The 27,963-nt window shown below is 51.0% G+C and overlaps 2 protein-coding genes across 10 annotated transcripts in view; both read left to right on the top strand.

Moving 5' to 3' along the window:
• The window catches only part of KIRREL1 (kirre like nephrin family adhesion molecule 1), a 103,036-nt gene extending 85,061 nt beyond the window's left edge, over nucleotides 1-17,975 (top strand). For 5 of the 9 annotated variants that reach the window (XM_070608492.1, XM_070608496.1, XM_070608495.1 and 2 more), the window contains 12 exons: nucleotides 2,972-3,129; nucleotides 5,234-5,384; nucleotides 6,361-6,466; nucleotides 6,615-6,763; nucleotides 6,967-7,094; nucleotides 7,759-7,933; nucleotides 8,014-8,114; nucleotides 9,636-9,834; nucleotides 10,980-11,087; nucleotides 11,241-11,380; nucleotides 11,999-12,076; nucleotides 12,331-17,975. In XM_070608492.1, coding sequence (XP_070464593.1) covers nucleotides 2,972-3,129; nucleotides 5,234-5,384; nucleotides 6,361-6,466; nucleotides 6,615-6,763; nucleotides 6,967-7,094; nucleotides 7,759-7,933; nucleotides 8,014-8,114; nucleotides 9,636-9,834; nucleotides 10,980-11,087; nucleotides 11,241-11,380; nucleotides 11,999-12,076; nucleotides 12,331-12,807 — 1,970 coding nt within the window. In that variant the 3' untranslated portion in view covers nucleotides 12,808-17,975. The remainder of the gene's footprint in view (nucleotides 1-2,971; nucleotides 3,130-5,233; nucleotides 5,385-6,360; nucleotides 6,467-6,614; nucleotides 6,764-6,966; nucleotides 7,095-7,758; nucleotides 7,934-8,013; nucleotides 8,115-9,635; nucleotides 9,835-10,979; nucleotides 11,088-11,240; nucleotides 11,381-11,998; nucleotides 12,077-12,330) is intronic. The other 4 variants (XM_070608493.1, XM_070608498.1, XM_070608497.1 and 1 more) reach the window with 1 other exon arrangement.
• Nucleotides 1-27,963, top strand: part of LOC103541334 (T-cell surface glycoprotein CD1a-like) — a 546,159-nt gene that overhangs the window by 393,780 nt on the left and 124,416 nt on the right. The gene's annotated exons all lie outside the window — the stretch shown is intronic.

The raw sequence follows: 27,963 nt of genomic DNA, 5'->3' as shown, positions 1-27,963 counted from the left end.
TAATACAGATCTACAGCCCCACAGCTCCCTCCTTATTCCCAGAGATGACAACGCCAGTGCAGCAGCAAGGAGCACGGCTACGGGGTTAGCGGGCCCCATCCACATCCCGGCCCCGCCATTTCACTCACTCTCCTGTCTCCAAGCACATTTGCTTAACCTCCCTGAGCCTCAGTGCCTTACCTGTGGATTTGGGATTGATGGTATTTACCATGAAAGGAGTAATGAAATACACTTTGTAGTAAGGATTAAGTGAAATCACACGCATGAGGCACGTTAGCTGACGCACGGTAAGCATGCAATGAGTGGTGGAAATATCGTCTATCACCTTACCGTTCACAGTTGGCGTCACATCCTTGATCTCATTTTGCCTTCACAATAACAACCCTGGGGAATAGATGTCAATGTTATTTTTGCAGTTTTACAAACAAGGAAACTGAGGCCCCAGACACAGGTACGTGCTGATAATGCAAATTCACATCACAAATTATAAAAGCTTGTTCGTAAACAAACATACACATGGACACATGCCCTCTAACTGATGGCTGAGCAGATACCTCAACAGTCTTATTTCCCTTTGCCCCAGCTACAAAGAGAAGGCTGGGCTAGTGACAGAGGTGACAGATGGACGGTCTTTTCCTGAACAAGGAAAAGGGCGAGAGTTACAAGGAAGGGAGAGCTGACAAGAGGAGAGACCTTCCCCACAGGAGGGACGACTCACATCTGGGTATGGTCTCTCCCCCCTGGAGAAGTGCAGGGCCTCTGCTTATCCAGCACCTTCCTCCCAGGGTGTGGCAGCAAGGCACAACTAGACCAGGGGACCCTGAGTGGCAGCTCTTTATCCATTTCTCTCCACCTTTCACTGCTTCCCACCCCATTTCCCAATCTGTCCCCATCCGGCATCAGAACCAGGTATACCAGCGAGCAAAGAGGAGGAGTCAGGGATTCAGTGGGCAGTTCTCCAGCCAGGAGGTGGAGGCGCTCCAGGCTCTCATCTGGGCAGCAAAGCGAACACATTCCAGATATCACATGTGCCCTGCACATAACAGTCCATACACGATGCCTCACCTGACCTTCACGAGGGCCCCGTGGGTAGGCATTGTTATGTCCCTGTTGAAGAAACTGGGACTCAGTGACTTGAGGGGCACACTCAAGATCACAGGACAGGAAAATAAAGATGCCAAGATTTAAAACCAGGGCAGCCTGATGCGAAATTCCACTCTTTTCCCATGCTACCTCTGTGTGCACAAGGTGAGCAGAATGCTGGGTTGGGCTGCTAGTGGTTCCTTTCTACTGGAAACCCCAGCATGGAGACCATCACGGCATAAACTCCAGGACAGCCCTGCCCACCACTGGACTTACGGGCCTCCCAGGCTACTCTCAAGGGTTCCCTCTGAGAGCCCCCTCTGAGTCTTCCTGGTCTTTCCCAGCAAAAAACAAATGAAATCCTTCTCATTTCTGGCCTGATGACCACTAGGTGGACCAGGAAGATTATAATCAAAATTCTTCTGCCTTTATCTCCTCAATCACTTATTCTTTAATTCAGCTGATATCCCTGAAGGCCTGCCATGAACCAAGATCTGGGCTAGACTTTGGGGCTTTAAGAGAAAATAAGAGGGGGCCGGCCCAGTGGCGCAGGGGTTAAGTTCCCACGTTCCTCTTCAGCGGGCGGGGGTTCACCGGTTCGGATCCCAGGTGCAGACGTGGCACTGCTTAGCAAGCCATGCTGTGGTAGGCGTCCCACATATAAAGTGGAGGAAGGTGGGCACGGATGTTAGCTCAGAGCCAGTCTTCCTCAGCAAAAAGAGGAGGATTGGCAGCAGTTAGCCCAGGGCTAATCTTCCTCAAAAAAAAAAAAAAAGGAAAAGAAGAGGCAGCCCCTGTACCCAGGGAACTTCCAGTCCAGGTCACCTGAGCATTTAGAAGCCCATGGGGACAGGACAGGAAGAGGACCCCTGTTTCCTAGTGTCAGACATCTCATTGATTCACTTCCCTAAGCATTTAGCAAGAGCCTACTCTGGCCGCATTCTCAGCGCTGGAGACTGTGTAAATATTAGGGAGACAGGGTCCTTGCTTTTCCGGGGATAGCTGTTTTGGGTGGAAGGGGGCGTGGATAATCAAAAGTAACCCAAACACAAGGCCGATGGTGCTGAGAGCTTTGAGTGACTGGCTGGGGACCACCGAGGTAGTGGTTGGGGGGCACATGGCACGGAAGGCCTTGTGCAGTGACTGGGCGGTGAACAGGCTGGGTAGCACTTCAGCAGACACTGTGAGGGAGAGAACAGGGGAAGCAAAGGCGAGGAGGTGAGAAAGTGCAGGACTCGGCCTCAGGAACCCTGAACAGCAGGCTGAGGTGCTTGGAACTCGTGCCCACGGCAGTTGGTAGCCACTGAAGGTGTTTGAATTGGGAAGTGGCACAGTCTTAGCTGCTCTATAGAGAAAATAACCTGCCAGCAGTGATGGATGTGCTGGGGCCGGAGACACTGGAGGCAGGGAGTCCATTTGGGAGGTTGCTGTCATAGGCCGGCTCATCTGGCTGCTCCAGGGCGGAGGAGCAGAGAGGAGCGAATGGATGGAAGAAGCTCTGGGGAGGTAGCCACCTTTCCGTGCCAGGCCCCCCAAGGTATGAGCTGTACTCAAACCCCATGATAGCCTAGTTCTTCCCTAACTTGAGGCCACTCCCCTCATCCATAGTGTGTAGGTTTGAGCAATGGCAGGCCGTGTAGAACCAGAATTGGTACAGGCTGGGAAAGGATAACTGATGGGGGTCTGGGAAAGCTGGGTGAGCTGAGGGCCGTAGGTGAAGCCACTGTGGGAGCACAGGTACAGTGACTGTAAGTTAGCAGGTAAGGGAGGCACCACCCCGCCAAGGGGTGGAGGTGCAGAGGGAGAAATGCCTCTAGGGGCAGGGGTTTTGGTCATCAGGGTGGTGCTGGCCGCACCCTGGACTGACTTTGCTCTGCTCTCCCCACAGTCCCCCCGGAGGACACCAGGATTGATGGAGGTCCTGTGCTTCTGCTACAGGCAGGCACCCCCCACAACCTCACGTGCCGAGCCTTCAACGCCAAGCCTGCCGCCACCATCATCTGGTTCAGGGATGGGACGCAGCAGGAAGGCGCTGTGGCCAGCACGGTGAGACCCCGCCTGCTCCCCCAGCTCCTCTTGGGCCTCTTCTCAGGTCACCTTTCCTTTCCCACGTGGGTCTGACCACAGACTCAGGGAGACACAGATGTGAGAAGGGGCCTTAGAAGTCATCTGGTCCCATACAGTTGGGAAAATGGAGGCCCAGAGAAGAGAAGTGAATCCTCAGGTTCATGATGCCATTCAGTAGCTGAGCAGAAACTCAGAATTAATAGTAATAATAGCTACATCGATGAAACACCTAATGTGTGCCAAACACTGGTGCATGCTAAACTCTTTATGGATCATCTCTCTTAGTCCTCACAGGAGGTCCATAAATTAGATGTTATTTCCAACTCACAAAGAGGGAACTGATGGTCAGAGAGGTTGAGTGACTTGCCCAAGGTCACACAGCTGGCATCCAGCAGAGTTGGGGTTTGTACCTGGGTCAGACTGTGCTGTCTCTCTATGGAGTACCTCAACCTCCCTCCCTCAACCTCTAGTTGGCACATTTTCCCAGTCGGCACAACTAAGAGGTTGAAGAGGCAAGGATTACTGTGTACACTTTATAGATGAGGGATTTACGGCAGAGAAAGACATCAGGTGACTTGCCCAGGAGCACATGGTAAAGTTGACAGTGGAGCTGGAATTAGAATCCATACCTCCTGTATGAGGTTCCTTCTGCCAGCTGTAGGCAAGCATATTTGTGTCCTCAGCCCTTTGCTTGGTGCTTTGAGAGACCTGCTCACCTGCAGGGAGAGACTGCTTACCTGTGTGCCTCGGAGCACGGCCCCAGGGAGGACCTGGATTATTAGCTCAGCCCTTGACCATCTGTATGACCTTGGACAATTCACTTCTCTCGGCCTTAGTTTCACCGTTTGACAGATGAGAATCTGGCCTTAGTGGTACTTAACCTTTTCACTACCATGAACTGTGTTATTTTTTTCCTCTGGGGCTACATGTTTTGAAATATTTTGGCAGCCAAACAAGCTTATTTGTTACTGGCCACTTGTCCTCCACTCCTCTTCTTATGTTCATTAAAGACGATGGAGCTTCAAAGCAGCACGAGGACACTGGTGTTATTGCATTGGGCTGGTCCTGTTCTGGTCCAGCAAAGATGCGAGTATTGCTGTCAAACCGCAGGACCTAACTATGGCTAATAGTATGGTAACCCCTAGGCAATTTGCAATATGGAAAACAGCCCAAGGCATCCTATGACCGTATTCAGGGCCTCAAGTTGGATACCACTGAGCCAGTGTGAGACTGCACCTGTGAGGCCCTTCCCTGCCTTAAGGGGTTTATGGTCTGGCAGGAGAGACCCAGCACTGAAGTCACCCACTGCCTGAGAGGCATGGCTGGCTGTGCCTAGAGCAGAGTGCGGGACAGACAGACTACAAGCGCGCGAGTTCAGGCTGGGAGAGTCCTGAGGGCTGGGGTGGCCAAAGAAGACTTCCCAGAAGAGGAGGGACTTGAGTTGGACTCAGAGAATTCCAGGAATGATGCTCAAGATCCTGGGAAAAACCGTACAACACAAAGAGTGAACACCAGTGTAAACTATGGACTTCATTAGTAATGATGTCTTTGTATTGGTTCATCAGCTGCAACATACGTATGACGCTAATACATCGTGTTAACAATAACAAGGGAGGGCTGACCCGGTGGTGCAGTGGTTAAGTGCACACATTCTGCTTCGGCGGCCCAGGGTTCGCCGGTTCAGATCCCGAGTGCGGACATGGCACCGCTTGGCAAGCCATGCTGTGGTAGGCGTCCCACATAGAAAGTAGAGGAAGATGGGCACGGATGTGAGCTCAGGGCTAATCTTCCTAAAAAAAAAATAAAATAAAATAACAAGGGAAACTGTAGGGTCGGTAAGGAGGGTATACGGGAACTCTGTATTTTCTGTTTAATTTTTCCATAAACTTAAAACTTCTCTAAAAAATAACTATTAATTAAAGAAAACAAAGCCAAACTTGGGGAAGAGGTGGGGCTGGGGGAGGAGGCTGAGCTTCAGGCTGAAGTGCCTCTCCAGCGCAAGCCCAGCTCTGAGTGGGGTCATCCTGAGAACAGAGGAGGGGGCTTTTAGCTTGACCATGTCTCCCACCTTGTCCCACCCCAGGAGCTGCTGAAGGATGGGAAGCGGGAGACTACCATCAGCCAGCTGCTCATTAACCCCACCGACCTGGACATCGGGCGAGTCTTCACCTGCCGCAGTGTGAATGAGGCCATCCCCGGTGGCAAGGAGACTTCCATCGAGCTTGATGTGCACCGTGAGTAGGGTCCTGGGGAGGAGCAGGGTGGAGGGATGAGGTGGGGAAGCACATGTGGGCACCCTTGGAGAAGCACGGAAGAATCCTCCAGGGGCCCCAGAGGGATGCTCACATTGGAGTCCCTGGTTTGACCGTGGACACTGAGGGCTGGTAGAAGAGGCATCGGATGTGAGGCAGGCAGTTCCCGGGTCTAAGCCAGCGTCTGACTTTGGGTGATGATTTAATCTCTGAGCTTCAGTTTCTAATTCTGTCTACCTGCAGAGAATAAAATACAGGTCTACAATCCTTAATGCAAAATTCCAAGCCAAGAGTGGTTTGGTGGCAAAACCTGAACTGTGGGCCCTTTGTAGTATTTTATTTAACCCACTTAATCTGAATAGTCATCTGTTTCACTGCAGACGTGTTAATGTGTCTGACTGTGGGGTGTTGCCCAGACCCTGCTGGGAGTCTTACATAGTAAATGGTCTATGCATCCCATTACCTTTCTAAAATTTGAAAAATGCCAAATTCTGAAACACGTCTAATCCCAAGGATTTCAGATAAGGGACTGTGGACCTGTACCTGCTTCTCAGGGTTGCCAACATTAAATGAGAGTGTAAGAGCATCTAGCATGGAGTATGCTCCCGGGTAGGTGCTCAGTCAATCCCCTCTGCCCAGGGAAAGGTGGGAGTGTGGGCAGCAGTTGAAGAGATGCCCCACCCCCATCCCTCTAGCTGGCCAAGCGAGCCCACACTGACGCCTAGTGGCCACAGTGGGTCATTACATCCACTGACCAATGTGTCCCTTTGGTGTCATCCTTGGTGGTCTCCCCAGCCGGCCTGCTAGAGGCTCCGTGGCATAAAGGTGAGGAAGACAGCTTATTTGCTGGAGCTGGTACACTGCAAACTCAAATTCCCAGATCACTGCACAGTGGTGAGGTCTGAGCGTATGTGCTGGGGACAGAAAAGACAGTGACTTCCTGTCCCCTGCTTTGCAGACCCTCCTACAGTGACCCTGTCCATTGAGCCACAGACAGTGCAGGAGGGCGAGCGTGTCGTCTTTACGTGCCAGGCCACGGCCAACCCTGAGATCCTGGGCTACAGGTGCGAGGGGTGGGGCTGGGAGCTGTCTGGGGAGGGAGAGTGGAGAGGCCCCTGAGGCCAGGAGTGGGGTGCTGGGGAGGGCAGTGCCATCGGACACGGGTGAGAGGGGCCAGGCCCTGACCCCTCGCTTTGGTGCCTCCTCCCCCAGGTGGGCCAAGGGGGGCTTCTTGATTGAAGATGCCCACGAGAGTCGCTATGAGACAAATGTTGATTACTCCTTCTTCACGGAGCCTGTGTCCTGTGAGGTTCACAACAAAGTGGGCAGCACCAACGTCAGTACTCTAGTCAATGTCCACTGTGAGTAGCTGCAAGGGTGGGGACAGGGACAGAGACTGGGGGCCTTTGAAGGGCCTGGAGTGGAGTGGGGGGAGGCTCCATGAGGCTGAGGAGACAGGGGATAGACATGGGGAGGCAGCAGGGCAGGAGAAGGAAGGGAAGACTGACCAGAGCTGACCCCCAATGAGACCGAGACCCTAACGAGCTGCTCCTTTCTACCTCAGTTGCCCCCCGGATCGTAGTTGACCCCAAACCCACGACCACAGACATTGGCTCTGATGTGACCCTCACCTGTGTCTGGGTTGGGAATCCCCCCCTCACCCTCACCTGGACCAAAAAGGACTCAAACATGGTAAGATGCTTGCTGCCTATCTTGAATGCTGGAAGGAGCATCGTGGGGGTCGGGGGTGGGGCAGCAAGGGAGGTGCACATTATTTTTCAAGTGGAACCTGGGATATTTCCAGGGTCTTGGGATTTGGAGGAGAAAGACAGTGCTCGTAATCAACCCCCACACTCCTCGCAGGACAGTGGGCTGGTTCAGTGGCAGCGGGAGGGACACGCTGACCTGTGTGTGGGAGGAGGAAAGACGCCTGAGTGGAGCTGCTCCAGTGGAAAGGGATCTGGTGAATGAATGCTGCCTAGGAAGGTGGGGAAGCTGGGATGATTCACTGGAGAAGAGAGGGTTGAATTCTGCAGCTCTACAGAGACCTACATTAGACACTTTGGGCCAAAACTGCAGGAAGAGGGATTTCAGAGTGAAACTTCCTACTTTGTTTTGCAAGAAAAGCACTAGAACAGATTACCCACGAGGCTGCATCCTCTGTGAAATTACTGCAGCCTCACCTGCCCTCGCCGGGCTCCGCTTTTGCAGAGATGGTGTGTTTAAATGTCAGCCTGTTTAGAGTCAGGGGATGGACCAGAAGGACTAGGGATCCTATTTCCCTTCTGGGAATTCACTTGTGGCCCTTCCTGCTTTCTTTCCAATGCCTCCAATGCGGGGGCCCACACGGACCTAGGGGCCCAGGCCTCCTGGCTCCCCACCCGAGGCTGCTCTCTCTGCCCAGGTCCTGAGTAACAGCAACCAGCTGCTGTTGAAGTCGGTGACCCAGGCAGATGCCGGCACCTACACCTGCCGGGCCATCGTGCCTCGGATCGGAGTGGCTGAGCGGGAGGTGCCACTTTATGTAAATGGTGAGTGGCCTGAGTTGGGGGGCTGGGCGCACAGATGCTGTAGGTTCCAGCTGGCCCTGACTGCATCTTCTTGCTTGCAGGGCCCCCCATTATCTCCAGCGAGGCGGTGCAGTACGCTGTTAGGGGTGATGGAGGCAAGGTGGAGTGTTTCATCGGGAGCACGCCACCGCCGGACCGCATTGTGAGTGCTGGGACTGACGGGGGGGGGGGGGGATCTGAGGACCGCTGCCCCCTGTCTGTCTGCTCTGGCTCTCTCCTCCTGTTCATCTGCCTTTGCTCCTTCCACTTCCCCACGCCTTTTCTATACTTCTAATCCTCTGACTCTGTCCCTCTGTCCCTTTCCCCACTCAAATGCCACCTCCTCTCTTACTTGTTTGTGACCTTGAGGAACTTACTTAGTGTTTTGAACCTCAGTTTCGTCATCCATAAAATGGGGGCAGTTTCCCTCCCTAACAGGGTTGCCGGGAGAAGTAACTGTAGCAACAGGTGTGAAGGGCCTGTGGGAGCCACTTGCTCCATTCATCATTAGTTCCCCTCGGCCACCACTCTTGCTCTCTCTTCTCCCTCTCTCCTGCCCTTTCCTCAGCCTCCTGATCTTTTCCTTGGTCCCCCACTCCCCTCTTCTCCTGAACCCTGCCCCATCCTTCTCCTTCCACCCTACGCACTCCTCTCCCTTCTCCTGCTTTCTTCTTTCTACCAGCCCCCTCGCCGCTCTCCTCCCTCCTTCTTCCTCTCCCCCACACCATTAATTCCTTCCGTGACCATTAACCGTCAAACCCCTCATCACATTTAATGACCATTTGGCTAACTCCAGGGCTGCCCAGGGACACTTCATTACCACGGCCGCCCGGGCAGCAGGCGGCTCGGCTCCCGGGGGCTTTCCTTGCAGATCTAGGAGGATTGATCCCTGGAAAGGAGCCAGTTGTCAGCTGCTCCGGCTCCCTTGGGCTCCACTCTGAGGGAGGGGTCATGAAGGGGGCATACCCCGGCTGGGAGGTCAGGGGTGGAGGAGCCTGGGGATCCCCCTCTCCGATGATAACTCCCACCCACTGTAAGAGTCTGTGGATGGGGCTCCAGAGCCAGCCGGGTGGGTTCATGTGGGGTCGGCTATCAGTTGGCTAAAGGTAAGGTTGAAGATTGAGTTATGTTTAGTTAGAATCTCACACTGTCAGAGGTGGAAGAGAATCGGCCTCTCATTTACAGATGAGGAAACTGAGGCCCAGAGAGGGGAAGGGAGGCCACACAGGGACTCAAGCAGAGAGCCAGGCCCAGAGCCCAGTGTTCTTGCCTCCCCATCCAGGACTTTTTCTCTGACATCAGGGGTTCCCAAGTGTCAGCTCATTGGATCAGCTGCACCCATATCACATGAGATCATTATAAAAATAGAGATTCCTGGACCTCTTCCCTGGAGAGTCATTTTTAGGAGATAAGCCCCAAGAATCTACATTTTAAAGATATCCCTAGGCATATCTGCATGTTCCTGGCATAAGTCTCAGTCATGTATGGGAGACCCTGCTTCTCCTAGACTAGAGACTCGTTGCCAAGGTATGAGGCAGGAGGTGCGACTTAGGTTTGTTACAGAGTGAGTGCTGGGCTGGGCCCAGGGGTACCCAGGACACATGGGGTGAGCATGCTTTGAGGGTAGGTCAGGTGTTCCTGCCACCTGCCCCTTCCTTACCTCCTCCTGCCCTTCCCACCCCAGGCATGGGCATGGAAAGAGAACTTCCTGGAGGTGGGGACCCTGGAACGCTATACAGTCGAGAGGACCAACTCGGGCAGTGGGGTGCTGTCCACGCTCACCATCAACAACGTCATGGAGGCCGACTTTCAGACCCACTACAACTGCACTGCTTGGAACAGCTTCGGGCCGGGCACGGCCATCATCCAGCTGGAAGAGCGAGGTGACCAGCAGGGCAGCCCGGGGATTCTGCCTCCTCTTCTCTCCTGGGACAGGGCTCAGAAGGAGACAGCTCTCTGTTGGGCCTTCCCACCAGAACCTGGGGAAATCCACTCGCTTCTTTAAACATTTATTGGGCATCTGCTGTGTACCAGGCCATGCAGTAGGGGCTGTAGGGCCAGATGTGAACAAGACACAGTCCCTGGCCTCAAGGAACTCTCAGTTTAGTAGGGGAACTTAGAGAGTGGCAGCAAATGACTTCAGATGGAGAAAAGTCAAACGATCTGTGGAAGGGAGTAACACACCCTACCTCACCCGGATGGTGTGAGGATTAAATGAGAGAGTATTTATAAAATACTGACATAGAATAGGTGACCAGTAAATCTTGGTTCCCCACCCCTTCAAGAATCCTTAATCTGATAGGAGAGACACATTCCCTCTCTTCAGGCACTTCTAGCACGACGAAAGAGGCATTAGCTGTGACTTTTGGAAGCTCCCAGTTCTGATGAGAGAAAGACAGCTTCTTTTTTTGTTGTTTTTTTAAGAACCAGCCCTTTGACATGAGAGATGGGGAAAAATAACTGGGGGTCCATCAGTTCTGTCTTAGCTGAGGGTGCCAGCAAGGGGCTGGTGGGAGGATCAGAGGACACAGGACCCAGCAGGGAAGGCTTTCCGGAGGGGAGGAGTCTTAGGCAGATGGGATCCATCCAGGACTGCAGGAAGGGAGAGAAAGCTGGAGGCAGGGCTGCCAGGTCCTCCTCAGCTCTGAGGCACAGGGGGAACCAAGGAGGACTGTTTGAGCCTGGGAGGGTAGGTGCAGATGGGGCCATCACGGTGGTGTGGATGGGGAAGGTGGTCAAAGAGATCGGAACACAGATGGCAGATCGGAGAATGTGGAGACAGTTGACATCAACCAAGGGCCCAGCCCAGCAAGGAGAGACCAAGCCCAACAGACAGGTGGGTGGCAGGAGAGGGTCACATGGACCATCCAGGCCAGGGTGAAGTTGGTGCCCCAGCTGCAGGGATGAGATGTGATCACGACCCCAACTCTGATCAAGCTGAAGCTCACAATCCAGGGGTGCCAGTAAAGCTGTGGCTGGCCCGTGTGACTCCATGCTTACCCTCCTCTTTTTCTTGCCTCATCTGAAGAGGTGTTGCCCGTGGGCATCATCGCCGGGGCCACCATCGGCGCGGGCATCCTGCTCACCTTCTTCTTCATCGCCTTGGTGTTCTTCCTCTACCGGCGCCGCAAAGGCAGTGAGTATGGCCCCTCCTGTCCCTCCAGGGCCCCCAGCAGGCAGTGCCAGGAGGAGCGAGGGGATTGGACTTTCGTTCCCCAGCATAGGTGGGTCCAGAAGTAGCTACTGCAGAGGCTGGCAGAAAGCATCCAGGCTGCCTCCCCCATCCCAGGTCGCAAGGATGTGACCCTGAGGAAGCTGGACATCAAGGTGGAGACAGTGAACCGTGAGCCACTCACGATGCATTCTGACCGGGACGATGATACCGCCAGTGTCTCCACAGCGACCCGGGTCATGAAGGCCATCTACTCGGTGAGGGTCCTGCTCCTCCCTGGCCCACTCCCCAGTTCACACTCTTGGGACCCGCCCACCCCAGCACTGTAATAGCCACTGTCACTCTCACCTCCCTCAGTCAGTACCTTGGTCCTGCCACACACGCACACACGTGCTCATGCTCTCATACATACATGCATGCACATGCACACACATGCATATGCACATGCTCACGCACAAACTGACACACATGTGAGTGTGCACACACGTTCCCCAGGCTAATTTCCCTCCAGCAGAGGATAGGCAGGTGGGGCCCCCATAGGCTTCCTGTCCTTCCCCCACAGAGTGTCACATTGGAAACCCTGGAAGTTTTCTGGTCCAACTGCCTCATTGCTCAGATGAGGAAACAGTCCCAGAGAGGGGCAGCGACATGCCCAAGGTCACGCGTGTTAATGACAAAATTGGTGCTACCCGGGTCTCTGGCCTCTTTCTGCCACATCCCAGAGCCTCTGCTGGGAGAGGACACAGAACTCAAGCCTGCCGGTGACCCCAGACCCTTCCCTTTAGCAGGTGGCCTCTGGGTGAGCAGATGGGGTGGGCAAAGGGGCCAAGAACAGGGCCTCTGTCTCCTGATGCCCCATTCCTGCTGCTCTGCAGTCCTTTAAGGATGATGTGGACCTGAAGCAGGACCTGCGCTGCGACACCATCGACACCCGGGAGGAGTATGAGATGAAGGTGGGAAAGGGGGAGGGGCCAGGGCAGAGGGCTGGGTGGGCACGTGGGGCTCCGAGGGCCTCAGGGTGGAGGTGAGGGCAGGCGTGGGGAGGAACGGTCGGGAGGTTTATTGAAGGAACAGAGGAGGTGGAGAGGTACTGGCTGAGAACACAGGGCAGAGCAAGTGGAGGAGGCTCAGAGGGCCATGCGAGACTTGACGCCCCTCCCCCAAGAGGGAGATCCCTCCTCCATCCTCTTCTCTCATTGCCCCCCAGGACCCCACCAATGGCTACTACAACGTGCGTGCCCACGAAGACCGTCCGTCTTCCAGGGCAGTGCTCTATACTGACTACCGTGCCCCCGGCCCTGCCCGCTTCGACGGCCGCCCCTCTTCCCGTCTCTCCCACTCCAGCGGCTACGCCCAGCTCAACACCTACAGCCGGGCCCCGGCCTCCGACTACGGCCCTGAGCCCACACCCCCAGGCCCTGCTGCCCCAGCTGGTACCGACACAACCAGCCAGCTGTCCTACGAGAACTATGAGAAGTTCAATTCCCATCCCTTCCCCGGGGCAGCAGGGTACCCCACCTACCGACTGGGCTACCCCCAGGCCCCGCCCTCTGGCCTGGAGCGGACCCCGTATGAGGCGTATGACCCCATTGGCAAGTACGCCACTGCCACTCGGTTCTCCTACACCTCCCAGCACTCGGACTACGGCCAGCGGTTCCAGCAGCGCATGCAGACTCACGTGTAGGGGCCAGAGCCTGGCTGGGGCATCTCTGCGGGGCAGAGGAGAAGGCTCTCACAGCTGTTCCCTGATATTCAGGGGCATTGCTCGTTGCTCCCGTCCCGGACCAGCCTTCCTCCTCCCGCCGTGGCAGGTGGGGAGCAGGTCTCCCGGAAACACCCCGTCCCGAGGATGGTGCTCCGTGCACGCCCCAGCCTCCTGGGCCTGCCCTTCCCTCTTCTTCGGGAGGACGTGTCTCTTCTGACCTGCGCTCTCGCCTGGCCCCAGTATGGGGACAGGGAAAGTGAAGGTTGCGGAGAGCAGAGGGGGCACTTTTAGCATTCCCTTTCAATCCCACCCCTCTGGTCTCCCATAAGTGGACGGGGTGGGGGTGCGGGGGGTGTCAGTGGGGATGAGCAGGCTTTGGCCAGGGGACATGAAGTGTGGGGGTGGGTGGCTCTGGCGCAGACAGGTGGAAACAAGACAGCCTGGCCAGTCCCTCTGTCGTCTGCATCCATGCCCGGGGTGCATCTCTTCCTCCTCGGCACTGCAGAAGGGACCTTGGATTTATCTTAGCTCTGTCTGCAGAACAGCCCTGGCACTGAGTTCAAATCCAGCCCTTATTCAGCTGGGATTAAAATGCCAGTCATCCTGGCTGCCGGCTATGGACACCTGTCTGTCAGCCTGCGGAGGGATCCATGGATGTGCAGGTGCATGACCCCCTTTCCGGCCCCTCTACGCTGGGCCAGCCAGATAAGTCAGGGGGTCCTGGTGGAAAAAGGAAAGGTCAGGCACCATATCCTGATTCACCAGCAAGACAACTGTGTGCTACATAGCAGTTTCCAGAACCCACATTAGAGGGAGCCCACCCAAGCCCCCTTCTCTCCCCAGTCTGTCCCACTTCCTGGCTTTAACTCTTGAGCCTGCCTGGGGAGTGGTGGGGTGAGGGTGGGGGGTGCTATAAGCTATTTTTCAAAGACAACAAAAAACAATGAAAACCTCATTTGGAAAAAACAAAAAAAACCCCAAAAAACCTGTAGAGATCCCCTCACCCAAATACAAGTCCCAGTGGAAAGGAAAGGGAGGCACCTGTTCTCCACCAGATTGCTAACACCTTCCATTACACTTTCCATCCCCAAGCACTTTGAATCCATTTTTAAACATTAAGGTAGGGAGACCTGTCACTGGATGGGCTCTGAGAGGCTTAAGGAGGGGCCTGGCTCTCAGACTGCTGTCCTACCCCAGGGTCCACCAGCTGGTTAGAGAGGCCACCTTCCAGGGGACATGGGAGATGTTCTCTTGAGACAGGTTTTGGTTTGTTACGTGTCTTTTTTTTCCCCTTGGACCAATCAGATTCCCTCTTCCACTTTCAGTGCCTTGAGTGTCCAGCTTTGGTCGACCGGCCCTGTGTGAGTGGCTGTGCAGACAGTGGGTATTGTGAGCCCCAGACACACTGTCAAGTGTTGAAGCGTTTAGGGATAGACAGATGAGGGGGCCTGGGGAGGAAGGGCTGACCAGGTAAGGTGGCACGGAAGGGCACTGCAGGCAGTCATGGCCCATGCTGCCCCCCCCCACCACACACACACACATATAGACACGTGCACATACCCACACACATTCCACAGAGGCCATTCTTAGGCACTACCTTCCGACCAAAGAACCGGCGCTCCAAAGAGAACTCGGACCCCAACCCTGGCGCCCCTTCCCAAGCAGCAGGGTCTGGAGTCGGCTGTTCCCCTCCTCCAGACTCGCTCCCCGACGGGCGGGGCCTCAGGTGCAATTCCCAGAATGCGCCTTGCCCTTTCTCATGGTCACCATTCATTAGTCATGTTCGCTTTAATGAGTTACATGCCTATCAGCCACGGGCCATCACCACCCTTGCGGATGGGTCTGCGGGGTGACATTCCTTGCCATTCCCTTGCTGGTAGGGAGCAGCTCCAGTTCCAGCCTCGCAGGCTGCCTCTGCGTCCTGCTCCGTCTCAGCAGGGGCCCGTACCATGGACTGGCCCTTCCTGAGGCATGATGCAGGCTTGCAGCTGCAGTCTGCCCCTGCACCTGGAAGCGGACACCTTCCTGCGGAGTCCTTCTATGTGAGCTCAGTGAGAAGGTCTGTTAAGGATGGAAGGTTGCTGTGCAAATTCATGCATATTTTGATTATTTTCACCGAAACCAGAAGCCATGGGTAATCTAAACAGTTAAAGTCTAAAGATAATGGCTCTTTAAACAGGGGTATTCCCCAAAACATTCATTTTTGTTTAAGGTTTGGCCAGATTCTGTTTCCTCCATTTTTGTTTAAGTGCTGGGCCCATTCTGTTGAAATGAAGGAGAGGAGGGGCCCAAGGTCACTAGGTAACATTCAGTTGATGCTGTAGGGACCATTGGTTTCCTGGGGCCTGATACAGAGCCACCTCACTGTTCTCTCTTCTTTAGCACATTAACGGGCACCTCCTGAGTATCAAGCAAGCGCCGTGCACGGCACAGACAGCAACCAAGGCCGTCTCTGCCCTCTGCAACTTGCACTCTGGTCTGATCAGAATCTGAACTGGGCCCTACTTGTTAGGCCAAATGGAAGAGCTTTTCTGGGGGAGTGGAAGGCGTCCTTGAATGTAGAACTTTGTTGTCTAAGGCTGACATCCTCCAGCAGGGTGCCTCGGTACTAGATGTGGTCACCTTGGTGATCCTGACCGCCTTTGACATTCTTGTTTTGGTGAGAAGAGCAAGGGGCTAGGGGTTAGGAGACCTGGGACCCAGTTCTGAAGCTGCCGTTTACTGAATGACTTTGGCCTAATCTCTGTACATTCACTGCCCCCAATTCTCTCACCTGTAAAATAGGGGGAAGGGTTGCACAAACATGGAATTATTCTGCTCTTACTGTATTCATTTGGTGAGGTGGAGGGGCCTGGCCATCCCTGGCAAGGAGTTGGGAACGGCGAGCGAGCAGGCTGAGGGATGGGGAAGTTGAAGGTTCTGTTCCCGCCTTGAAAGCAGCTTTCACCATGGGCTTCATTATCTTGTCAGAAGTCTTGTGAACGAATTTCCACTAGGAACCCCTTGATCCCAGACAGCAACAAAAACCACATCCTAAACCTCAGAGTGAAATTGGCCTGGAATTATCCTTTGGCCATTGGGTAGCTGTGCTGCTCCTTACTCAGAATTCAGAGTTTTGCAAGGTGGCTATGGCTCGGGCAGGGCATGGTGAGTTTCCTTCGCTGTGTACCCAGGTTTCAGGCAACTTATGTGGGGAGAAAGGGGAGCAGCCACCCTCCACCCTGCTCCTCAGGAGCATTCCCCTGGTCCAGGGACAGTGGGCCCCACTCACCAAGCACGGTGAAGCTGCTATTGATGGTGTCTTGAGCCAGAGAGTGAGGTGTGAGCACAGCTGACCCTCTGTCCAAGGAGCAGGTGGGAAGGGCAGCTGGTGGAGGAAATAGTGGGACAGCAGTTTTGACCTAAATTCTGGATCTTATAGAGGTTCTCGTGATTCCGGGTGTCCCATGGTCTCTTTCCTTGTGGAGGGTCCAGCCTGCATCCTAAATCCTGGACCCCTCAAAGTCCAGCCACAGAGTATACATGAAGCAAAAACCACAATAAGGCAGAAAGGAAAGTGGCCAGGAATGGGAGCAACACTATGTTCTCACAAATGTCTTGCTTGGGATGAAAAAGTTTAATTTGACCGCCCTGTCTCCAGGCACCGTGCCCTCTCATCCCTGCAGTGGCTGCATTCTTCGTAATTTTGGAGGCAGCCTTCTCTGCATCAGAGGATGGAGCACACTGCACTAGAGTCTCCTCTGCCTTTGTGCCCTCTCATTAAACAGTCGGCGTTCTGTCGGGAGCCACAAGGCCTGGGCTCCTTAAAATGGAATTATAGGGTCTCTCAGTATACTTGACCTATGTCCATAGCAATGTTGGGCCATTTGGGTTTGAAGAAAAACACATGAAAGCCAAGACCCCAACTGGACTGAACTGGCTCAGTCACTGCCTCACTCTGGTGTGAGGACGGTTCTGTTCCCACTCCTGCACTCCCACACTCCCAAGGCCACCTGGGCCTCAGAAACCCTGGCTTCTCTACCATTTTAGTGCTGTGTGTCCTGAGCCAGCTCACCGCTCTGTGCCTCTACAGGCCCTTCTGCATGTTGAGGGAATCACCTGAAAGGCATTAGTAAAGTTCATGACCCTGGTGGGACCAGTGAGGATGTGATAATAGAACATTGAAGTGCACAGACCATGGGATGTAATTGGAAAGGCATTTATTTTTGTGAAGAGGCTATAAAATTAGCATTTAAATATCCACATTCCCTTCTCTGCCTCCCCATATGCCCCCCATGATATCTCTCCTCTCCTGGAGGCCAGCCTCTTTCTGAAAGGCATTGGCTTCACCTTGATCAGCTTGGCCCTGACATTCCACCTCTGGGCTGGTGGAGAGGATGGAAAGATGTGTGGCTTGGGAGATGGAGAGATGGGGCTGGAATCTCATTTTTCTTGCATCACTGTGAGGGAGCTCCAGGCCCTGTCCCTGGAGAAATAATTGCTGCGCAGAAGTCATAGGCCATACTGGGCGGTTCTGGTACAAGCCTGCCCTTAAAAATAATAATAATAACTCCATTTGCATAGACCTATCACTCATTCCTACCAGTCTCCTTTGCCCACTCCTGGCTTTTTTGCTGGCCCCAATCACTGGCCTTTTCAAGAGCTGGTGGGCCGTGGGCTCTTCTGTTTGCTTCTGGAGGTCTTCGGATGCTGACCCTGGGAACATCCCTAACTCTGGGGAGAGAGCAGCTAGGTTGCCAATATAATCAAACTCTCGACACAATCTTGTTAGCAATAGAGACCCGGAAGATTTGGCTGCCTCCAATTTCACCAGAAAGAGGCCCAGGGCTCCTGTGGTCATATTTTCTACCCAACTCTTCTTGGGATTACAACCGCCACTTCTGGCTCCAGTTGACTTTTCTCCACCCAAACCCCAATAATAAATGGATCCATGATGATAAGAGAAGAGAAAAAGATAATATTTTTGTTAGGACAAACCATCGTAGATTTTTAGCAATGTGTATCTGTGTGTCCCTCACACCTTTTCCTATTCTACCTTTTTTTCCTTTTTTTTAAATATTATGTACTATATTTTTAGTCTCAAACACACTATATATTATATATATTTAATTTTTTTATATATATAAATATAAATGTTTTAAAAAGTGCCATGTTTTGTGTTATTTAATGCATGAGCAGTTCTAGTTACTTAAAAGCTTGCCTGATTTGGGGTGAAATGGTCCAGATTTGGGGAAAAGATAACAGATTTTGGGATTGAGATGCAGAGACTATATATTTGTGTCATCTCCAGGCTGTGGGGCAAAGGTGTTTTATTCAGTCTGTGACTGTTACAGAACCCTGAGGCCGATTACAGCAGTTTAGGGACAAACAGCTGGAGGCTCCATGCTTTTGGAACACAGCACCCACATGTTCTGTGCCAAATCTGATTATGAGATGGGAAGGGGGGAGACTGAATCTGGGATCCAGATCCCAAAGGAATTGGGAGTGGGAATGTGAGCAGGTTTGGTTTCATTTATTAAAATGCAGTAATTTAGGTAAAATTTCCCAAGTTTCCAACCTTTTGAACTTAGAGTGAAATAAAATGAAAAAGCAGATGATGCACAGTACACATACGCAGAGGCCATCCAGCTAAGAAATTCTAAATTCTCTGAGGTTAGAGGAGTTGGTAAGGATTTCACTTTGCTCGTTTCATAACAGTTTGAAGATAACTGAAAAAAAAATGTTTTCAGATAATATTTTTGAAAGGCCTAAATCATTAGAAAAATACAAGGGTTTCTTGTTTTCCTCATCCAATTAGCCAAGCCAACTAAAGACGGTCCACAGTAGCCTTTTTTACACAAGGGACACAAAACAGACAAAGTTAGGGATGTAAGAGCTGAAAAATAGAGATAATGTGACCCATTTCCAAGAAGGTTGGAGGTCACCGCCCAGAACTACCACGAGGGAGGGGCAGGGCACAGTGGGGGCTGCAGTGGGAAGCGAGTGTCCAAGACTAAGAACGTACAGGTAGCTCAAGGCAAGGCCAACCTGGATGGGAATGAGAGGGCCAGGTGCAGGATGACTCTTGTGGACGCAGCCAGGTGAGCTGAACCCACATAGGTGAAACACAGCGTGATAGTTGGGATCCAGACACAAACAGAATAGAGTGAAAAAAAAAATAAAGAAGCAAATTTGTGCAAACATGGAGGCCCGGATGAATTCTGATAGGCCAAGTAGTGTTGAGTGGGGTGCTTCCTGTGCCATCTGTCTGCTTATGATGCTGTTTATTCCTCTCTGCATCCCCAGAGCCCGGCACAGGGCCAGCAGGCACTTTGGGACAAGTCTGTGAGCTAGATAGGGCACCACACGAGCCTCCAAGACCTGAACCCACTCTCTTCTTTAGGCCCAAGAGAGGCCACAGGAGCTTGTCCCGTGGATTAGGCCTTTTCCTTTGACAAGGACCCAAGTCACTTGTCCAGCCTGAGGACAAGTAACAATGACACCAATAGCCCCTTTATCACCAAGCTTTGCAGACTTTTAAGAGCCACTCCCTCTTTGGGAAGTCTTCTGCCTCACAGCAGGAGCTCTGGGCCGAGGCACAAACATGCTCCAGTCTGCACTTTCCCACCAAAGTGTGATGTTCAAAGTCCGCCATGATCTACCCCGAGCACCTTCCCAAAGGACCAGATCTGTCAACCCTCCCTTTCACTTGCTCAACTTTCCTTAAGGTCAATGGAATCATGCCCTGTTTGGAGCACACCCTGCACTTTCCTGCCCCTGGGCTTTTGTCCAAGCTCTTTTCTGTTCCTGGAAAGCCCACGTTCTTCTCATTTACAAATTTTATTCAGGACCCAGCTCAAAGGCCTTCTCCTCCAGGAAGCCTTGCCTGACTCATCTACTCACCCTCCCTCCCTCCCTCCCTCCCTCCCTCCCTCCTCCTCCCTCCCTCCCTCCCTCCCTCCCTCCCTCCCTCCTTTCCTCCTTCCCTCCCAGGAAGGCTCAGGACAGGTGAGCCAACTCACTGATCTCATAACTATCTGCTTCATTCACAGGGTTTTGTGTATGATGCATTAACACTTTTCACTGAAGGGCACTTGAAGGTAGGGATCATGTATTGCTCATTTTAGTATCCTCATCAGCCAAGAGAGTACCTGGCATACAGCTGCTCAGTATGGGCTGGAGGAATGCAGGGATGGAGGGAAGGGAAGCAAACTCGTAAACGCAATGCATAATGGGAATTTAACCTAGAGGAGTTCATGCGTGATGAAGTGGGGTAGCATGGTGATTAAAAGCATGGATCTCCTGGGGCCGGCCCGTGGCCAAGTAGGTAAGTTTGCGTGCTCCGCTTCTGTGGCCCAGGGTTTCGCCAGTTAGGATCCTGGTCACGGACATGGCACAGCTCATCAGGCCATGCTGAGGTGGCGTCCCACATAGCACAACCAGAAGGACCTACAACTAGAATATACAACTATGTACTGGGGGGCTTTGGGGAGAAGAAGAAAGAAGGAAGGAAGGAAAGAAGATTGGCAACAGATATTAGCTCAGGTGCCAACCTTTAAAAAAAAAAACAAACACGGATCTCAAGTCAGTCTGCCAAGCTGAGAGATGTTACCAGTATTAGTGAATACTGGCTTCTCTCTCTCTGAGTCCTCTGGCTGTTGGGCAAGGCCAGCCTGTCTAGTTTTGGCCAGTGTACTGTCAACAGAAGTGACATGTTACTTCCAGACCAAAGCATTTAATTGCTGGTATGAGACCCTCCAGCTCTTTCTTCATCTGCCATAGGGACCAGACCTCATTTATTCCAGATGATGCAGCTTCATAATAGTGGAGTCCTTCCCTGCCTGGGTCCCTGAGAGACTATGCGAAAGCAGAGTTCCTTTGCCAACCTATGATGAGCATGTAGTTTGAGGGAGAAATGAATCTTTGTTTCGTTAAGATATTGAAATTTTGGAGTTGTTTGTTACTGCAACATCGTGTATCCTATCCTGATTAACATAGAGCTTCAAGGTTTGCTCCAGCTTGACCTTGGGTAGGTTACTTTACCTCTCAGCATCTCACTTTCCTCCTCTGGGAAATGGTCCAATAATAGTTCCTATCCCATATAAGGTACTTAGCAGAGTTCCTGTCGTAAGAGTACTCAGTAAAAGTTAGCTTTTGTTCACCTAGAGAAGGAGGAGCAGTGCGCATCTGCCCCCTTCCCCTTTGCCTCTTTCCTTAGAGACATCATGAAAGATGTCAACAATTGCCCAGGGGTTATGAAAAGAAGGTGGAATCTGGAATGAGAAGATTTAGGCTGAAATCCCAGCAGTGCCTTGTAGAACTCTGTGATTCAGAGCAGGTCAGCACACTTTCTGAGCTCCCTTTTCTTTATCTGTAAATGTTGTGAATGTTGGAGGAGATGAGACATGCAAAAGCCCTGTGTAAATAGCTAAATGCTATTGACTGTGAGTTGATTACTTTGGCCTATTAACACTCTGCAGCATCCCAACCCCACCCCATCCCCACTCTCCAGCATCTCACACCACACACCTCGCTGCCACAAACATACTCCTAACACCCCCACAACACCCACACACTATCTACTGGCAGCTCTAGCAATGACCTGATATTAGGAGAATGTGCCCACCCAGCTGGGCACACAGAGCCCATCTTGCTGGCCCCCAGGGTCCTAAAACCAAAAGACCAGCTCTTTGCAAAGCAGGAACCTGGGGGAGGAGAAACATCACTTCATGGCACTCACTTTCCCATTTCCTTTACTCATTGTAATTAGCTACACAGAGGCAACCTCCCGGGGAGAGCAGAGCCATCAGCTCCCAGAACTGAACCAGACGAGCTTTGTCTTTTTGTTCCTCTCCACATAATACTGCTCTCTTGGTGGTCGCTATGCAAACACATCCTGCATTCATTTGCAAACTGGGGAATATTTCATATTTTGAGGCTCAGATTAATGTTCCACCTCCCCAAAAGAGACACTGGTTGGGACTTCTTTTCAAACAGCATCATGTCTACACTCCTAGTCTGGCTCCCTAGTCATGCTATAGCCTGGGGCTGACCAAAACCTTATTCTTCCCAGAGCCCTCACTAAAATAAATGCTTAACTGTGGATAAAAGAATCTCAAAAATTGAAGGCACCTCTGGAACCACCTGGCCCAACTATGGACCCAAAGCAGGAGCCCCTATTCAGCCTCAGAGACAAACGGGCTCCACATCAAGACCATCAGGGGACCGGAAAGCTGGATAAGCTGGCTTTTTATGGAGTCCGGACTTCGGAATCTGAATATTTGGACTTCCCTCTAGCTTCTCCAGGCACCAGCTCTGTGCCTTTGGGAAAATCATTTGACCTCTCTGGGCCTTGGTTTCCTCATTGATAAAAATCGTTCCTTCATTCATGCAAAAAATATTTATTGAACATTTACCATGTGTTTGGTACTATTCCAAACCCTGGGGATACAGCAGGGAATAGCACAAAGTCCCTGTTCTGGTGGCACTTACATTTTCATGGTGGGAGATTACAATAAACAACTAAATGTATGTCAGATGGTGGTAAGTGCTATGGAGAGACACAGAGCAGGGGCAGGGAATAGCAGGGATGGGGGGGGGGGTGCATGCTTTTATGTTGGGTGGTCAGAGAAAGCCTCTAAGCTAAGAAGACAAGTAAGCTTGGGGAAAGAATCTTCTAGGCACAGGGAAGCAGCCACTGCGAAGGGCCTGAGGCAGAAATGAGTTCAGAAGGGTCAATACCCAGCAAGAAGTCTGGCTGGGGGCACTGGTGAGAGGTAGAAGGAAATCCTGTGTGAGACGCAGAACAGATCCTGTGAGGCTTGTAAGCCATTAAAAGGACTTTGGAAATTATTCTGAGATGGGAAAATGTTGTAAGTCAAGCCATATGAAACTGCTGTTTTTGTAGGTCAGAAACGGTTGAACATCAGCAATTTTATATGGTTCAACCTAATAGATGTAAATTGCAGTATTGTTAATTTATTATTACCACTTAAAAAAACAGGCTTTTCTATTATTTTGGCAGGATTAGTTGGAAGACATTTCTTCCTTCTATTGAGCATGAATCTGCCTTCTTGCAATTTTCACCCAATGGCTATAATTCTGCCTTCAGGGCAATGCTGTCTGGGCAGCCGGCCCCCCTTCCTCCAGCGGCTAGCCCTTTTGATATTGAAATGGAGTTGTCATGACGTCATGTCTCTCCTGAGGCATCTCTTTTCTGAGTTTAATATTTCTGATTCTTCAAACCATTTCTCTTATGATCTGGTTTCCTGACTTTTCCTCATCCTGCTCACCCTGCCTTCCCAATGAGTTTTAAACAATCGGCAGGAAACAGCAGTTTCCTACAGCACCCGACTAGTCTGACAGGGAGTTCCCCACCTCAGCCCACTGGGGTTCTCTGTGTTCCTTCACCTCCTAACCTTCGATGAACAAGGATACTGTCTTCTGGCTCTTCCCCAGGAGGGAGTGGAGGCCCCTTAACCTCCCAATGGCCCTCAGAACCATCCCCTCTGCTGCAGGGGGAGATAGTGCCAGATTCTCAAACAAAAATCCCCAGGAGGTAGAATAAGAGCGGTTCCCAGGTCCAGCAGCTTGGCTATGGCCATGCCTGGCACCACAACTTAGGTTTTTATGAGGTGTCCCAAGACTTGGCGTGCTCTGTGTGGCAGGCCTACTTGGAATTTTTTAATAGCATGGCTGGCACCATAATGACCTACACCTGGCTCTCAGGATCAACATCTGTTTGCTCTCTGGTTGGAGAATCAAGAGATATGGGTTTTAGTCCAAGCTCCATTTCTTAACCATGTGACCTTGGACAAGTTACTGAAACTTTCTGAGTCTGTTTTCTTAGCCACAAAATGGGGATAATGATACTACTTCATTAGCTGAAGGAAGAGCTAGCACAATTGGAAATTAAATGAGCGTGTATCTCAAATGCCACCACTCCGCCTCGCCTCCACTGCTAACCCCTCTTCCACCGGTCCTTTAGCTCTGCCCAGACTCCCACAGTGGCTGAGTGGTCTCTCTGCTTCCATTCTTTCTTCCCCTAGAGTTTGTTTTCCACAGCAGGGCATTGGTAGCAGTTTCCTAAGGAATTGTTACCCTACTAGAGAAAACAAGAAACTGTTCTTAGTTTCACCATCAATACTACAAAATTAAACTTTAACTAAAATAACACAATCAAAGTAATCCTTTTAAAATGTAAATCACATCACATCACTCCTTTGCTGCAGACCTTATGACTTCCTATTCCATCTAGAATACAATCCACACTCCTTTCATTCCTACAGGCCTTACCTTAGCTGGCCGCTGCCTACCTTCCCTCCATCCTTTCTTTCTCACTTACCACTCTAGTTTCACTGACCTTGCTCTCTGTGACATTCTATCATGGAGTAAAATGCTGGACCCCTTCCTTCAGTGAAAACAGCTGAAGTTTTGGGGATGCTTAGGATAGGGAAGAAGCTAACATTCATTAAGTAAACGTGCCAGGCACTTTCATAAATGTGATTACACGCACTGTTCAGAAGAATGGGCCTCTGAAGCTAGAACTTAAAAGGAATTCCTCTCTCCGCCATCCCAACACCCAGTGGGCCAGCTCAGAGAAAAGCTCAGCAAATAAACCCAAGAAGCTTCCAGCCTTGGAAGCCCCCAGGGCTCCAGCTCTCTACTTCTAATAACCTAAAGGGCTATTAACAGTCTCTTCACTTATTAAAACAATTTTTTTGATGCCTGTCCCTTTGGTTCTGGCTACATGCCACAAAAGGAAGCTGGAATCCCAGATCTCCCTTTGAAAGGGCAGCTCCTCCACCAGGGTTGGAAAAGAGAGAGACAGACCTCATGGCTCAAGAATTGCCCCTTTCTTATGGGAGGACACAGACCCTCAGCACTAGACACAGGTTCGTTCCTCTTGGATGTAAAATCTCCATGGGGGTAAAAGAACCTTAAGGTAAGTGTAGAAACATTAGGATTCTGGTAGATTGAGGAGAAAAAGCCTAGTTGAATTCAGGCCCATGGACTGGTTGTACAGGTCTGATTCAGGGATCGAATGCTGAAGTACTAAGGGCAGGGAAATACTTTCCCATTTTTTATCTGTCATAAATCAGGGAATTTATATGAGCAGAATGGCATTTTAAAAAGGCAGGGGATGGCATCACTGGTCTCCGAGTTTCCTTCTCAGCACTAACATCCAGAATTCCATGACTCTGATGTCTTTTAAGGATCCAAACTGGGGGCAACTAAGCAGCAGGATGTTCAGGAAAGAACACCTTCAAATGCTCTGCACCCATTTTCCATTCAGAACACATGGCTTCTGTATCCATGATGTTCATGGTAAATCAGTGGCAACAGCAAGGATCTTAGGTTTCTTGACCCTAAGGCTTTCCCACCGCAGCCTGTTTCCTTCATACTTGACACTGACTGAGTGCAACATCTCTGACTCCTTCTGGGTCTCCATAATCATAGAAAAACAGAAGACTTAACTCACTCTTATTTAAAGACTCAAATCAAGAGTTATCTCCTCAAGGAAGGCTTCCACCCACCATACCAAATTAAGTGCCTCTTCTTTGTCATCATATAATGCTCCCTTCTTGCCCCCATCCATTTGTGCCTCTACAATTATATATATATATATATATATATATATATATATATTTTTTTTTTTTTTGGTGAGGAAGATTGGCCCTGAGCTAACACCTGTTGCCAATCTCCCTCTTTTTGCTTGAGGAAGATTGTTGCTGAGCTAACATCCATCCAATCTTCCCCTATTTTGTATGTGGGATGCCGACACAGCATGGTTTAATGAGCAGTGTATAGGTCTACGCCTGGGATCTGAACCCAAGAATCCGGAGGCGCCAAAGTAGAGCACGTGAACTTAACCACTACACCACTGGGCCAGCCCTCTGTCAATTGTTTTTATACCCATTGCAGCTTACCAAGGTATTGACAGTTTAAAGAGCAATTGTGATGCCAGCTGTAAGAGAAATATTTCCTTCTTTCCACAATATGGTGCCCTCCAGCTAATACCCAATCTCTTTCCTTTCATTCACGGCCAAGTCTCTTGAAATACATTGTCTCTGCTTCCTCACTTTTACCACTCCCACCTGAACACACTGTAATCTATCTTCTGCTCCTGCCAAACCTACCAAACAGATCTTGCTCCGCTCATCAAATCTAACAGTCACTTCTCAGTTACTTTCTTCTGTTACAGGATCATTTTTTAACCAAAGGTTAAATCATGAATTTCATATACATCTAAAATGAACACATGTCAAAAATTGTATAGAATACATTAATTAATGAGAGATCCAGTAAGATGTTTCAACCGGTTCAATGGAAAATTCAAAATACCACAGCTGGATAGGTCAACCAAGAATTAATAAATGAATTTACAAATCCATGTAAAACTGGTTTGTCGACAAGGCACTAATCAATTGTACTCCACCAGACACAACTAATCTGCATTTCTAGGAACAGGAATCCTTTGCATTATCAGTTTTCTACCACTTACAGGTTTGTAAAATAGCTGATAGACAACGAATGGCAGGGATAACCTTGATGGGTAACTTAGGATATCCAATAACTTTTGTTTGGTCCCTTTTGAAGTCTTTCCTGACACTTTTTCGACCTGTCAGCAGCACTGAACACTAATGACCACTCCTGAAGCTCCTCCTTTTGCTCTGCAGTGTCACCTCAGATTCCCCCCACCTCTCTGACCACTCCTTCTCAGCAGAAGTGGCCTCCACTTCCTCTACCTGCCCTTAAATGTAGGTATTCTCCAGTGTTTTGTCCTAGACTCTCTTCTCCCTCTACCTCCACTTTTGACATGTCTACTCTGTCATCTTTAAGCCACCAAAGTTATGCTGATGACTCTCAAACCTCCATCTCCAGCACAGCTTCCTTCGGAGCTGCAGATCCACATTTTTCTATCCCCCAGGACCTCCAATACAACATGCTCTACCTACAAGATCCACCTTTCTTCCTTGGATGGTGTCACCTTTCACGCAGGTGCTTAATCTAAAACCTTGGGAGCCAGGCTTGGCTCTCTCCCCTTCCTCACCTCGCAGCTCCAACCAGGCACCGAGACCCGCTGACTCTGCCTCCTTGCTCAGGCTCCAGCCTGGCTGCTCCTCTCCATTTCCAGTCTACCTGTCCTGGTCCAGGCATTCTTTACTTCTTGTCTGGATTAATACGACAGCCTCCTATCTGATCTTTCTGTCTCCAGCCTGACCCCATCTAATCCATACTTGACTCTGCTGCTGAAATAATCCTTCTAAAATGCAAATCAAAGGCGATCCTCTCATCGCTGAAAACATTCCATGGCTTCTTGTCAGGGTCGGGACAAAATTAAGCCCGTTAACAAGTTGGTTGAGGGCGTGGTTGAACTGACCCCCTCTCTCCAGCCTCACCTCTCGTTGAGTCCCTCCCTAGGGCTTTAGGAGACCACTTGTGAGTCCACTGACAGTCCCCATGAAGAGGGCCATGCCGTTTCTTGTCTCCTTGGAATGGATTGTTCTCTCCCTGAAATGTGTCCCTCCCCCTTCATCTTTTCCTACCTAACTCCTGGTCATCCTACAAAACCTACACTGGGCTTTGCCTCCTCCCTGGAGATTTTCTTACCTCCTGCCCTTGTCTGCTTCTCTTAGAGGCACAGTCCCTGTGCCCCCATCCCTGCTCCCAGGGTCACTGACAAGTTTGTGACTGTAGGATTATCTCAGGAAAAGCTGTGACTCTGTTGCTTTTCTCTTTCCGTGCACTTGGCATACTGGGTTGTGACTGTTTATTTGCTTGGCTTCCTCATGAGACTGGGAGCTCCTTGGAGGCAGAGACTGGCCTCAATAAATATCCCTTTCCCTCTTCACATCCTCTTCCTACACAACCCCTGAGACGGCTAATCTCCCCTGAGCAAGTTTCATCCAATATACAGCACCTATGTATAGCCCCTCGCCCCTATATAGAATCTCAGGCGATTCTGATCTGGACCTCTAGTCTCATCTTTTAAACTCATTCGGTCAGTCAGTCAGTACTGGACACTGTGCGAAGTCTCTGCGGTATGGAAGGAAGTAAACTGTGGCGTCTGTCCTTTAGGATGTGCAGTTCAACAGAGGAGACATACCTGTATGCAAATAAATGTATCCGTGATGTAATCGCTAAATACTCGGA

Source organism: Equus przewalskii, unplaced genomic scaffold (genome assembly GCF_037783145.1).
Source record: "Equus przewalskii isolate Varuska unplaced genomic scaffold, EquPr2 ChrUn-7, whole genome shotgun sequence".
NCBI lineage: Eukaryota > Metazoa > Chordata > Mammalia > Perissodactyla > Equidae > Equus > Equus przewalskii.
Note: the sequence above shows the minus strand (reverse complement) of the source record. Positions and strands in the feature narration are given on the sequence as shown.